The sequence below is a fragment of the Centroberyx gerrardi genome, chromosome 16 (assembly GCF_048128805.1).
Source record: "Centroberyx gerrardi isolate f3 chromosome 16, fCenGer3.hap1.cur.20231027, whole genome shotgun sequence".
Classification (NCBI taxonomy): Eukaryota; Metazoa; Chordata; class Actinopteri; order Beryciformes; family Berycidae; genus Centroberyx; species Centroberyx gerrardi.
The window spans coordinates 8,031,052-8,042,547 of record NC_136012.1 but is presented as its reverse complement, the minus strand read 5'-3'; the positions used below and the strand labels follow the sequence as shown (position 1 = coordinate 8,042,547).

The following is an 11,496-nucleotide window of genomic DNA, read 5'->3' as shown; positions in this document are numbered from 1 at the left end:
GCTGTGCCATTAATCTCATCAGAATCCATTTCTTCCAAATGTATCATGTCACAGTTTCACAGACCTTTTATTGAACAATGCAAAAGTGGAACAGACCAAGTCAATTCAATGATTAAAAACTGTTACCAAGCAGTTACAGTGTACTTGAATGTAATTGCCATGCCTTTTTTCGCTCCACTGGATTCATTCTACAACAACCAGTGAAACGGCATACCATGACATACTAAATGAGGAGTGAAGTTAATTGCTTTATTCAACCAGCAGTTTTCAGAAGCTCAAGTCTTAGCCGCTACACCAGTCCGGGTACAGAACTGCTGCTGACTTGATACTGTGCAAAAGAGATTCTCTCCTATAGCATTCCCATCGACCTGAGGCAATGCCATAATCTAGAGAGAATTCCACTCTTTGCCCAGCCGATTGAGAAAAACACTACTGTAGAAATGGAGGAGGAAAGTGTTTTTCCTTGACAGGCCTAGTGCTTTAGCTTGACATTTAATGAATATAAAAAGTCTCATTTTCCAACCGCAAAGACATGGAGTAGCATGGGACTACAGGCAAACTTTGAGAGACATGGCGCAAGAGTTGTGTCGCGACACACTATAAAACACCTTTATATACATTAGAAAAACAACAACTAGCCTATTTTGTGGAATGATACAAGATGTCAACCATACAAGTCCATCTATATGGTTGAATAATGTCGATATCTTTAAAATATGGGCGAAGGGGCTGGCTGGCTTAACATACAAAAATAGTTGGGATTAAAACCTAGAGGGGACAGGAGGCAGCTGAAAGATGCTGCCTGGGTTTCCAAAAAGCACCGAAGAGCCAAGTTATCTTTGTTCAATCAAATGCCAATGAACAACAACGCATCAAATGGTAAGATCCGTTTGGGGAAGTGGGCCCAGATTGGTGGACGTTCTCACCATACCAACAACGCCGCGTCTAATGGAAAGGAGTCAAACTGAGGCAGAGACGCCTACATACTGAAAATGGGCGTCCTTACTTCCTTTCATCATCTTTCCACCTTCCCATCTATCCCTCAGAATCTACACTGAAATGACAGGACATGTAACGAGAGCTAAATTCCAGCCCCTTGTTTTCACAAATCCAGCACAGTGAGGTAACTGTGAGGAAGCTTAGAGGAAGGACGGAGAGGAAAGGATGCAAGGATGTTATTTCAGCAGTGTTCGCAGGTAGACCCGGAGGACTGGTGTGGTTCGGTCGGTCGGTCGGCTCGGAGGTCATCCTGGGTGAACTCGCCTCCTGGTGTCACAGTCCCTGCCCCCCCTTAGCTGGGAGGGTAGTAACCCTGGTTGTAGTTCCAGGTGTTCTGGTAGCCGTAGCTGCCGTACTGGGGTTGCTGGAAGAGGAGTGCAAGAAACACAACACTGACAAACTGGAAATAATATGGAAAACTAGCTTGAATCAGGGTGTTCACTTTCAACTGAACCATTTCAAGAGCTACATCCTATCTATACTGAGCTGATTGAACTGAGTTGAAAGTGACACCAATGTTTATCTCACATTTTCATTCAAGTCACTGTGGATTTTTTTTTTTTTTTAACATATTTCTAAAATAGCGTTTTCCATCAGGCACTAGTGAAAGCAATGTCAGAAATGTGTTATGCCACAGTTGCTAAGTGTGTGATAATCCCTCTCACGTACCTGGTACCAGCTCCCGTATCCTCCGTAGCCGCTCTGGGCACTCACGTCGCCGCCCATCATAGGGGGAGGGGGCGTGGTGATGGGGACGTGCGGCATGGTAGGCGGGACCTGCGGGGGAACGGCGACAGCCGAGCCGTCCTCGCTTTTGCTGAACTTCTCCGGGTCCTCGCTGTCCCTGTGAATCAAGCAGGCAATCAATAGCATAAACACTACCACTCTACATAAAAACTAGTCAGACAGCTCAGATGTATGCCTTAAACTGTATCTTACATCTTTAACTTTTGCACAGGAAAATTCTTTATCTATGTGGAATATAGATTGGAGAGCTGTGTATTTGACATTTCATGTTTATACACATAAAAAAATAATCCATGTGTGACTCACTAAACCTTATGCTCTCACCATCATAAAATCCATCAAATTAAAAACAAGTTGCTTGTATAAGCAGCAGTGCCCACAAAAATGTTTCTGAACATAAGCATTTCAAGTGACGAGTCAATCATCCCTTTATTTCTTCTCTCACCCATTCTCTGCTCCTCTCTTCTTGCCGCCCAGCTCCTTCAGCAGTTTCTGGTGCTCCTCGTAGACAGACAGCACACTGCAGAGGACGGAGACACAGGCAGTGTTGAAATAGTTAAACTGACCAATCACAAGCCAACCGCAACCAATTTTCACGGCACGTGTGGTGTAGTTTCTCTGCCTTCTGACCTCTGGATGGAGTTGCTGTAGTCCTCGGCGTACTGCAGGCCCCTCTGGGAGAAGAGGATCTTGGTGCGTGGGGAGAGGGGCGCCGCCAGGGCCCGCGTCACACACTCCTGCACCGCCTCAGCTGAGGGCCGAGGGTCCCCTGAGACCTCCAGCTCCAGCAGGTTCATGTGCAGCTTGCCGTTATCCTGAGGGATGGACAGATGAGAGGATGGGAGAGAGGGAGGGAGAAATGGACAGACAAGAGTTAGAGTGTGTTGTCTAATCATTCAGTTTTGGCTATTTACTACTTGAAGGTCAGTTACAGTTGGGAGGGATTTGTTCAAAAACCTGTGATGATATTATTGGTTGGAAGTTTTATGTATGCCCACTGGTAAGGCATGAAGAAATCACTAACAGTACGCTGTTTTCCAGGAAGTAAAAGTAATGGGATTTTGACATAAATGTACAAGACAAAAAAATCCTTTGGCATTTATTCATAATAGATGTAGGTTATGATATGGAGAATTAGCTAGCAAGATTACGTGTGGCTACTGTGGGCGGGCGGGTGTCTCACCGGACTGATTTCCAGCGCCTCCTGTAAGACTCCGCGGGCCTTGCCAGGGTTCCTGCCCAGCTTCAGCAGCAGACGCGCCAGCTTGATGGAGTAGAAGGCGTGGAGAGAAGGCTTCTCCTTGGATTCGGCCACCGCCTCCCGCAGCAGGGCCTCCGACTCGTCCAGCCGGCCCGCCCGTCTCTCCAGGCCGGCCCGGCGGAGGCGGACCACGGCTAGCCCCGGCAGGGTTTTCTCCAGGGCCTCCAGCACGCGCCGCGCCTCGACCAGGTCACCTGATGGAGGGGAGGAGGGGATTTACAAGACTGTGGTGGCTGCAAAACCTGGAGCACTAGCATCTAAAATACTTTCTGTGTAAGGACTTTTACCTCAAGTGACAAGCAATTTGATTTCTAACACAATATTTGCAATTTGGTGAAACCCCTTGAACCAAAATACCTTGGAATTTTCATAAAACCCTCCATCGTTAGTATGGGAGGACCCAATGGGAATCCAAAACCTAACTCTAGCAGTTTTAGTGCCATGCTCTGCTGAACTACACAGAGCTATAATTAAGGCTCTAGTTTATGGCCGTTTTTTAAGACATTTTTCATGCTATTAATGGAATCTTAGACCACTTTAACAACCAAAACAAAGAAGCAAATCAGCTTCTTTCCAATGGAAATAGCTACTAAAAGTTCTCAAAATATAAATGGGCAGTATAAGAAAAAGGACAATGGGAAATGAATAGTTCAGGGACATGATGTCCAATTATGTTTATTAAAGCATATGCAACGAAAACACAACATGTTCAACATATTGTATTAACCCTGTTGTGTATTAATGTAAGAGTGGGCATGCGTGTAGGTAAAACCGTGAAAAAAACAACACTACTGCTGGTCTCATTCATGTCTTTTGGTGAAACTGCACAATTCACAGCATTTGCTTTATTTCATTTCCCTTACTCTCCAATTCTGCCTTGACTAGACATCACTGCATGTAAAGAATCTTTCAAATCTCTAATTTCACATTTGTATCAAAATTAAACATGGTGAAAAAAATAAGACCCATTTAAGACATAACACTTTTCAAGGACCTGCAGATAAAGTGAATAAAGCTGTGTGTGTGTGTGTGGTCTCTTACCGTGCCTCTCCTCGAAGGTGGCCCACTGCATGTGGATGGTGTGTTTGTGGGTGAGGTGGATCTCGCAGGCTCGCTTGTACACAGCCCGAGCCTCGTCCAAACTCTGTGGCTCCAGGTACTGCACATACTGAGCAGCACACACAAGCATGTTAGTCAGAGATAATGTACACACACACTCCCAAAACACACACACTTCCTCAATCAGCCAATCACCTCAATCAAAGAGACACGCAAATCTGGGACACACACACACACACACTTTTGATCCTTACCCTGGTCCAGAACTCCTCATACAGAGCGCAGGCGATCAGACAGCGCTCAAACAGGATGCGAACCCTGTGGTCGTCGTGGGCAACCGCATCGCCCTCTGATGCTTCCTGAGCCGGGGCCGGGGCCGGGGCCGGGGCCAGGGCCAGGGCGGTGACCTCTGACCCCTCTTGGGCTTCCTGGTTGGGCTCTAGGAACAGACAACAATGCTTTCAGATGAACACAAATTCCTGAAACAGTCGAGGCAGACTGACACAGGCCATTAACGCCATCTTTCTCATTCATGTAGACCACAAATTCAGCATAAAGTGAAAAGACTTGTGGGATACACAGCAAGCTCTGACGATATTTCCGCCATTTAATGACCTGGGCTGGGTTCCTTGGTGTCCTTGGTGAGCTGGGCTACCTCCCAGTCCAGGTAGGAGTGCCAGGCCCGCAGCTGGATGCGGTCCAGCGGCTTGACGTGGAAGTAGGGCCGCTTGATCTACAGGATGGAGAGGAGAGAAGCTCATGTCAATGTCACGTGTTTCTGTGGATGTGTGTGTGTGACATATGTTGAAGATGAGTGGGTAAGAGAGTGGGCGAGCTAAGTGTGCTTTGATCAAGGCTTGTAACCAGTTTAAAGAATGTAAATTGGAAAAACATTCTCTGTCAGAGGACACATGGAATGTTTAATATTCATGTTTAAAGGATAAGGCTGGTGTTTTAATGCATTTCTTATCGTCAACAAATCCTATGAAAATAACAAAATCAGCAATGAATTTGTTTTGCTGACAAATCTCGTCCACATAGCCGATGCCCAATAAAGCCATGTCCCAGTAGCCATAGAACTCCATTGTATTAAAAAAAAACCTATTAAAAACACGTCAAAGAGCCATGCCGTTGCTGTGGGCAGCATATTTCATCATCGCGATGCACCGGGCCAGCCGACTTTTTCCTCAAACAACTTAATAAACCGACCGTAAAGACGTTTTCCATCTCAGGAAAGTAGTTCCGTAGCACCGGAAATAGTCCCCGGAGTAATGAAGAATTTGTTCCCATTTGAATTTGATTTGGTAATAACTACAATAGTCTGACTTTTCATGGTAACAGTTAGCGATTTTTAAAATTGAAACTATGTCTTTGTGAGTTTTTAGCTTACAATTGGAACCAATGACTTCCGGGTTGACGGCTAAAAACGGTACATGGGAAGTTGGAAAGTAACGGAAGTAGAGCAAACGCATTGTTGATTTTGTTATTTTCATAGGATTTGTTGACTATTAGAAATGTATTTAAAAACACCAGCCATATCCTTTAACACTTAATATTCAAGGGTAAAACTGAAAAATAAATAAATAAATAAAATAAATCACCACAATGCTGCGGCTTGTGTCAAATATGAGCTTCAAGTGCAGGCATTGCTGAGCTTTGTGCTCAAAGGTTTATTGCTGCGATAATACTTCAAAAGGCCATTAATGTGAATAGCTTCTACTGTGGTCACTGTAACAATAACAATGGTTCATGGCCATTATCTATTGGCCCAAAGCACAAAGGCAGAAATATTAAGAATTTCAGTTTCTGCTCCCAACAGAGTGACTGGAAAAAACTATTTTGTTCTCAAACCCTGGTTCTGTGTTTGGAACAAAGAGGAAGAGAGCGTGAACGAGAAGCAGAGAGAGAAAAAGCACAAGAGAGAGAACGAGAGAATGCATGAGAGAGAAAGAGAGAGACGGACAGAAATAGAGCTCGGGAGAGAGGGGGAGACGGAGAAACCACGACTCACGCCGTCTTCAAAGTGCCACCTCTTGCGGACTTCCCCCTCGTTCTGCTGGTACACTTTGTCCCTGCGAACCAGCACTTGCTCCCTGATCTTCTGCATCAGCTCCTCCTAAAACACACAGTTGAAGTCGAAGTTAGAAAAATCGTGACCATTATTTTGCAACCTTCAGCTTCATGTCATGACGTTTCTTTGTATTGTCTTTATTCCCCACGGCGCTGTGGCATCAAGTGACAAATTCAAGGCAGGAAATCGGGCATCACACACTTCACTCCTCTATATCTGTGCGCTATTAAACCTCTTCATAGCTTACAGCACTTGAGAGAAATCAATTCCTGCAACTCATGCCTGTTGCAGTATCTAATTAATAAAAGTAAGTAAAAGTTGCATTATAGGGTCAGGCGCTTAGACGAATATATCAGGGGTGGAAATTCCCTCGCCAATTTTTAATTACCTTGATATTTGCCAATTTAAAATGTGGCCTAGAGCAAGACACATGCTCAAGCGGATTTAAAATTCATTTAGAGCCTAAACACAGCTGACATTTCACACATCCTCAGGGAATGCCAGGCAGCGCCACCTCATACTCATACTGGTTCAGCAGGTTTTTCTTCTGGACTGCGAGGACTTCTAATTTAAAATGTAAAGGTGCCCTCACCCTTCCTTGTGGATTTAAAAGCTGGGTTTCAATTCAAGTCATGACAGCATAAACTAGATATGGGGACTTTTTGATCACAATTCACAACCCAGTCTGACATGAACTGTGGCTATATTTGCACTTTTACAATATGAGATCCTTTTTTTAGCTAGTGGCAGCTCACAAAACCAAAAATGCACCGTGGGTGGGACTGTACAGAATGTAGTCTTGTTCCTTACTTGTCTTTGGGTATACTGAGGCACTTTCTGCTGAACTTCTAATAATCATCATTGAATTTCAGCATGAAAACTTACTGTGTCGTTGCCCTCAGGGGTGGCGGGCTCCTCCTCGCCCGGCGGCCGCTCCTCCTCCTCCTCCTGGGCCTGTTCGGCGCGCTCCGCCTTCTGGCTCTGGCGGCACGACGCCCTCAGATCCTCGTACTCGTCCGGGGGAAGGACCTCCTTGGGCTCGTGGGCGTTCAGGTGGGCCTTAAACCTGACGGGAGGGACGGAGGGAGGGAGGAAGCAGAGGGAGACGACGTGAGGTGTATGAGGGGAGGGAAGAGAGAGAGAAAGGGGTGGAGTGTGAGGGAGGAGAGGAGAATATTCCAAAAGGGACCATAATAATAATGTGAGAATTAATTCATCCCCTAATCCCTTTTGAAGGTCAGTCTCTCTATTCACTACCTCACTGCTGCACTTCCATCTGTCTTTAAAAGGTGACAGTACCCCCAGTTTCAGTCCCTCTCTGCTTACCCCACTAATTTAAAAAAATGCATTGAAATGGGCGTGGAGAACAGCAGAGGAGAGGGAGAGGGAGAGGGATGGTGGGGTAGCGGCTATCAAATCAATCTGATTACGTTGAGTTGAACTAAAGTAAGACACTATGAAACATCCAATGACGTTCACCTACTTTTGATTTTTAACCATGGAAATGTTTTTTGTCCATTTAGCGCCCAAAACATCAGCAGTTCATATGCACTTATATGTGGAGGTAATGTCTAGTGTTGTTGTCTTCCATCTCAAACAACACCTATATATCAGTTAACATGTTAGTGTGTCTGACCCCTTTAAAACAAAGTTATTTTTCCTCCTTCCTCTTACTTACATAATTAATCATTGTGTTTTACTCTTTCCAAGGAGAGTAGACACTCCCGTTAGTAGTTTTTTTTGTTTATACTGAGACAGCAGGAAGGCTGACTAGGGGGAAACACAGTAGAGAAAGTTCTGGTGGGATTTTATACTTGTTTCCGGAGGCATCTTAACTACTCATCTTAAAAATGTAACATGGTAACAATAAAAGTGTCATGCTCCACGAATAATGCAATCCCCCCGCTGGGCAACTCAGTGACAACTATGTAACAACTAAGCTGTTTCACTTGTTAATGTAGCTCCCCCCTTGGGCCAATCACTGTATTTTTGAAAATGCCACAAAGCAGTGGTGAGAGTAGATACATCATAATGACAATAACACATCCATACAGATCCATTTTTTCACCTTCTATAAAGCATCTGGAGACCCATACCCTTAGATTGGCATATATTGTGTGTGTGTGTGTGTTCTTACTTGTCATAGTGGCTGTTGTAGAGCTGGGTGGGCACCTTGAGGACTCGGTCCAGGACGGCTGCGGCGGCCTTCATGTCCCCCTGCTCCTTCTCCCACTCCACGTACAGATCCCACAGCCGGTCTGAGTGGAAGTCCAGCCCCGCCGCCGTCACCGCATCCTCAAACACACTGAGGGCAGAGGATGTAAAAATTAAGAAATAAGAAAAATGCTTCCTGTTTGTTAAGTCTCGTGGTACAACACCAATAACTGTGTGAAAGTGTTTTGTGGTGGATTCTACCTTGAAGCAACTGGTGACCCTTAGCGAGTTTAAAGCATTGGTTAGAACGATGGAGGATGAATCTATTAGAAATTGTCAATGAATTGAGTTCATTGTTTTAGGATTGTGCTGCTGTTTTCCTCTGTCTTTCTTTCTGGGATTATCTTTCACTTCTGGAATATTTGTATTGTTTTTCTGTCTGTAATTTAATGTGCTGCTTTTGTCTTGGCCAGGTCTACATTGTAAAAAAAGATTATAGATCTCAACAGGACTAACCTGCTAAAATAAAGGCTTGCTGTTGGCATTGAAGGCAGTCCCTGCTATTAATTCATTTCTACAATCACTCTTGCCTAAAGACTGTATAGTAGTATGCTGATGATGAAAGTGGCACCTGCAAGCATAAACCTTGTCTTGTTGAATGTGTGTGTGTGTGTGTGTGTGTGTGTGTGTGTGTGTGTACCTGCGAATCCGCTTGGGCGACTCAGGCAGGTTCATGTCCAGCGTTCCCAGCAGCAGGTTGATGTAGTGGATCCACAGATCTACACTCAGTGGGATGGCCTGCAGACCCTGCACACACACCTACCACACCACAACATATCCATGAACACGGAGCTTGTCAAACTCAATGAAAAAATAAAGACTTCCATAATAAATCTAAAATAAATTATAAAACGGTCAGGAATGAAGCCACTGTAAAATACCTGATGTACGTCTGTGACCACATAACAATTTAAATATTACTTAATTACTTACTTAATTATTATTGATTAAAAAGAAAAGATTTATTGAACATTTGCGTTCATTCTATTTTAATACAATGGTTTGTTACTGCTGTTTACAAAAGTGGTGAATAAATATAGTCATTATTCATCTTTTTCAGTGTTTTGATAACTCTATAATGAATAGCCACTGGTTCAATCAATCTTAATAGTCTAGGGAAAAAAAACACAGGATTTTGAGTGTATCATACCTTTAAAGCACAGGAATGTATATTTTTGAGTGGCTACTGAACACATTGTGAACACAGAGACTCCTGCCTTACCTCCTCTGCTTTGTCGTTGTACCCAGCGCGCCGCTCCAAGTCGGCAAATTTCTTCCAGTAGCCGTAGCACAGCGGGTAGCGGGTCAGGAAGGCCGCCAGCGCTCTGCGTGACGCCGTGATGTGACTCTGTGGACAGATGAGAGAAAAATGACACCAGGACGTTGGGTTTGTTGTCTGCTGGGGCTACAGCAAGCATCCTGGGCCAAACTGGGCACTTGTCTTTTCTTTTTTTTTGCATTCTACCCCATCAGTACACCTCTGTCCCCCCACCTATCACACACACACACACACACACCTCTTGTTCGCAGTACTGCAACAGGTCGGTCCAGCTGGTGAAGTCCTGTGGGTTGTCGTGGGCGGCCTTCCACAGACGCTCAAAATCCACAGGTAGCTCCCCCTCCTCGTCCTCCACCGCGGGGGGCACGGAGAAGGAACTGGGGTCGGGGACCGGCACCACCTCAGGCACCTCAGGGGTCACGGTGCCGCCGCCGTTCTCCTCCGACATCTCCACCGCCATCTCCACCGCCATCTCCTCCATCTCTGTCGGAGGCGGTGAAGGAGTCTCGGTGGCCTCCATGGCTGTCAGGTGAGGAGTGGGGGGGCAGAGATCAAAGAAAAACAGGCCAGATAAACTGGATTAACATGGGTTTCATCCAAGGTTATTATAGTTAACAGTAAAACTGAAACTAGGAGTATGCATGGAAAACAGTGTAGTAAACTGAAAGAAAATAAAACTGAAACTAAAACTATGATCGCCGTCTCTGAAACCCAAACAGAAATATTCAAATAGTACTATCAGTTTCAGCCTTCAGTCAAAGCCACATTAAGCATGGTGTGTATATTGTGTGTAGTTGCATAAGGATGGTGTAAAAGCTGCTAAGGTGACATTGAGCACTCCAACCTGTGATGTAGTGGTAAATGAAAAGGCAAACAACCACCAACAGAAACAAAACTCAATAAATTTCCTGTCCTATCCTTTTATCTTACATAGGTTAGATACAACTAACTATGATGTATACTATCAATAAAGCCTTATGTCAGGCTAAAAAGGTGTGTAAACTCTATTCCTCTAATAAAAAGGTGTTCAGGTGCGTTTACCCTGTGCTACACCCCTTATCCTAATGCTACTCCTGAGCATTGTGAAGGTGTTGTGGGCATAATTCAATGATTCAGTTCAATCTGCGATGGAAGAGGCCTACTCGATAACCCATATAGCAAAGCTGCAGTCATTCTTTCTCTTAACACCTGTTAAACGTCAACCGGTGTCCCGGCTGTAAGTTAACGTTACTCCTCTGCGATGGTGCAACGCTGTTTCTGTATTTCGTGCTGTGTGTATCTGAAATAGCCTAGCTTAGCTTGCCATGTTACCCATAACTAGCTCTGCTCAACACGTTTACCCCCAAAAGTGCAACAAACAACGAGCCAGAATCTATGAGACCCCAAATAAATCCCGCATTGCAATTTCCTTAACGTATATCAAACAACCTGAAGACTCCTCGAGCTCCCCGTTGCCACTCATCTCTTCACAGCCTTCCGCCGCCATGATTGAAAATGTATCAACGACGTCACTTGAGCGCGACAAGAAACAAACCGGCGCAAAGACGCAGGCTTTCCTGCTTTATTAAAGCTGATTTGAGGTCAGTCTTGATTTAAAACAATGTAAAAGAAAGAGGATAGGCTGGTCCACGATCAGCAACCGTAAACACATAGACGTGCATGCGGGCTAAAGAACATATGCACCCATTTTCTTCTTGTTCCTTAAATATGGCCTACATTTTTGTATGAATGTCCGGCATGGCAATAAATATTCACAGGCAAGTATACAAATAATTAACATTAACCAAATTATTGTATCAGTAAATTATGGAGCCTAACCTATTTATTCATGTAAAGGCACGCTTTAGGACGTCTCACTAAATATGA

The 11,496-nt window shown here is 44.6% G+C and overlaps 1 protein-coding gene across 1 annotated transcript; it reads right to left on the bottom strand.

Moving 5' to 3' along the window:
• Positions 1-41: 41 nt before the first annotated feature.
• LOC139919982 (pre-mRNA-processing factor 39) lies at positions 42-11,122 on the bottom strand. Its single transcript, XM_071909876.2, has 15 exons — positions 11,059-11,122; positions 9,869-10,152; positions 9,574-9,699; positions 8,992-9,110; positions 8,275-8,442; positions 7,023-7,203; positions 6,078-6,182; positions 4,682-4,799; positions 4,321-4,505; positions 4,049-4,175; positions 2,930-3,201; positions 2,377-2,561; positions 2,192-2,266; positions 1,669-1,843; positions 42-1,363 (listed from the first exon to the last, which is right to left on the bottom strand). Exons 1-15 carry the CDS (start codon positions 11,114-11,116, stop codon positions 1,292-1,294), a joined length of 2,250 nt encoding a protein of 749 aa, XP_071765977.2. The 5' UTR covers positions 11,117-11,122; the 3' UTR covers positions 42-1,291.
• Positions 11,123-11,496: the final 374 nt, after the last annotated feature.

Excerpts from the sequence above, each read along its gene's own strand:
- LOC139919982 (XM_071909876.2), bottom strand. The coding sequence starts at position 11,116 with ATGGCGGCGGAAGGCTGTGAAGAGATGAGTGGCAACGGGGAGCTCGAG. Across the intron at positions 9,111-9,573 it reads ACAACGACAAAGCAGAGGAG|GTGTGTGTGCAGGGTCTGCA; the intron begins GTAAGGCAGGAG and ends GTGGTGTGGTAG. Across the intron at positions 8,443-8,991 it reads TCGCCCAAGCGGATTCGCAG|TGTGTTTGAGGATGCGGTGA; the intron begins GTACACACACAC and ends CTCTGCCCTCAG.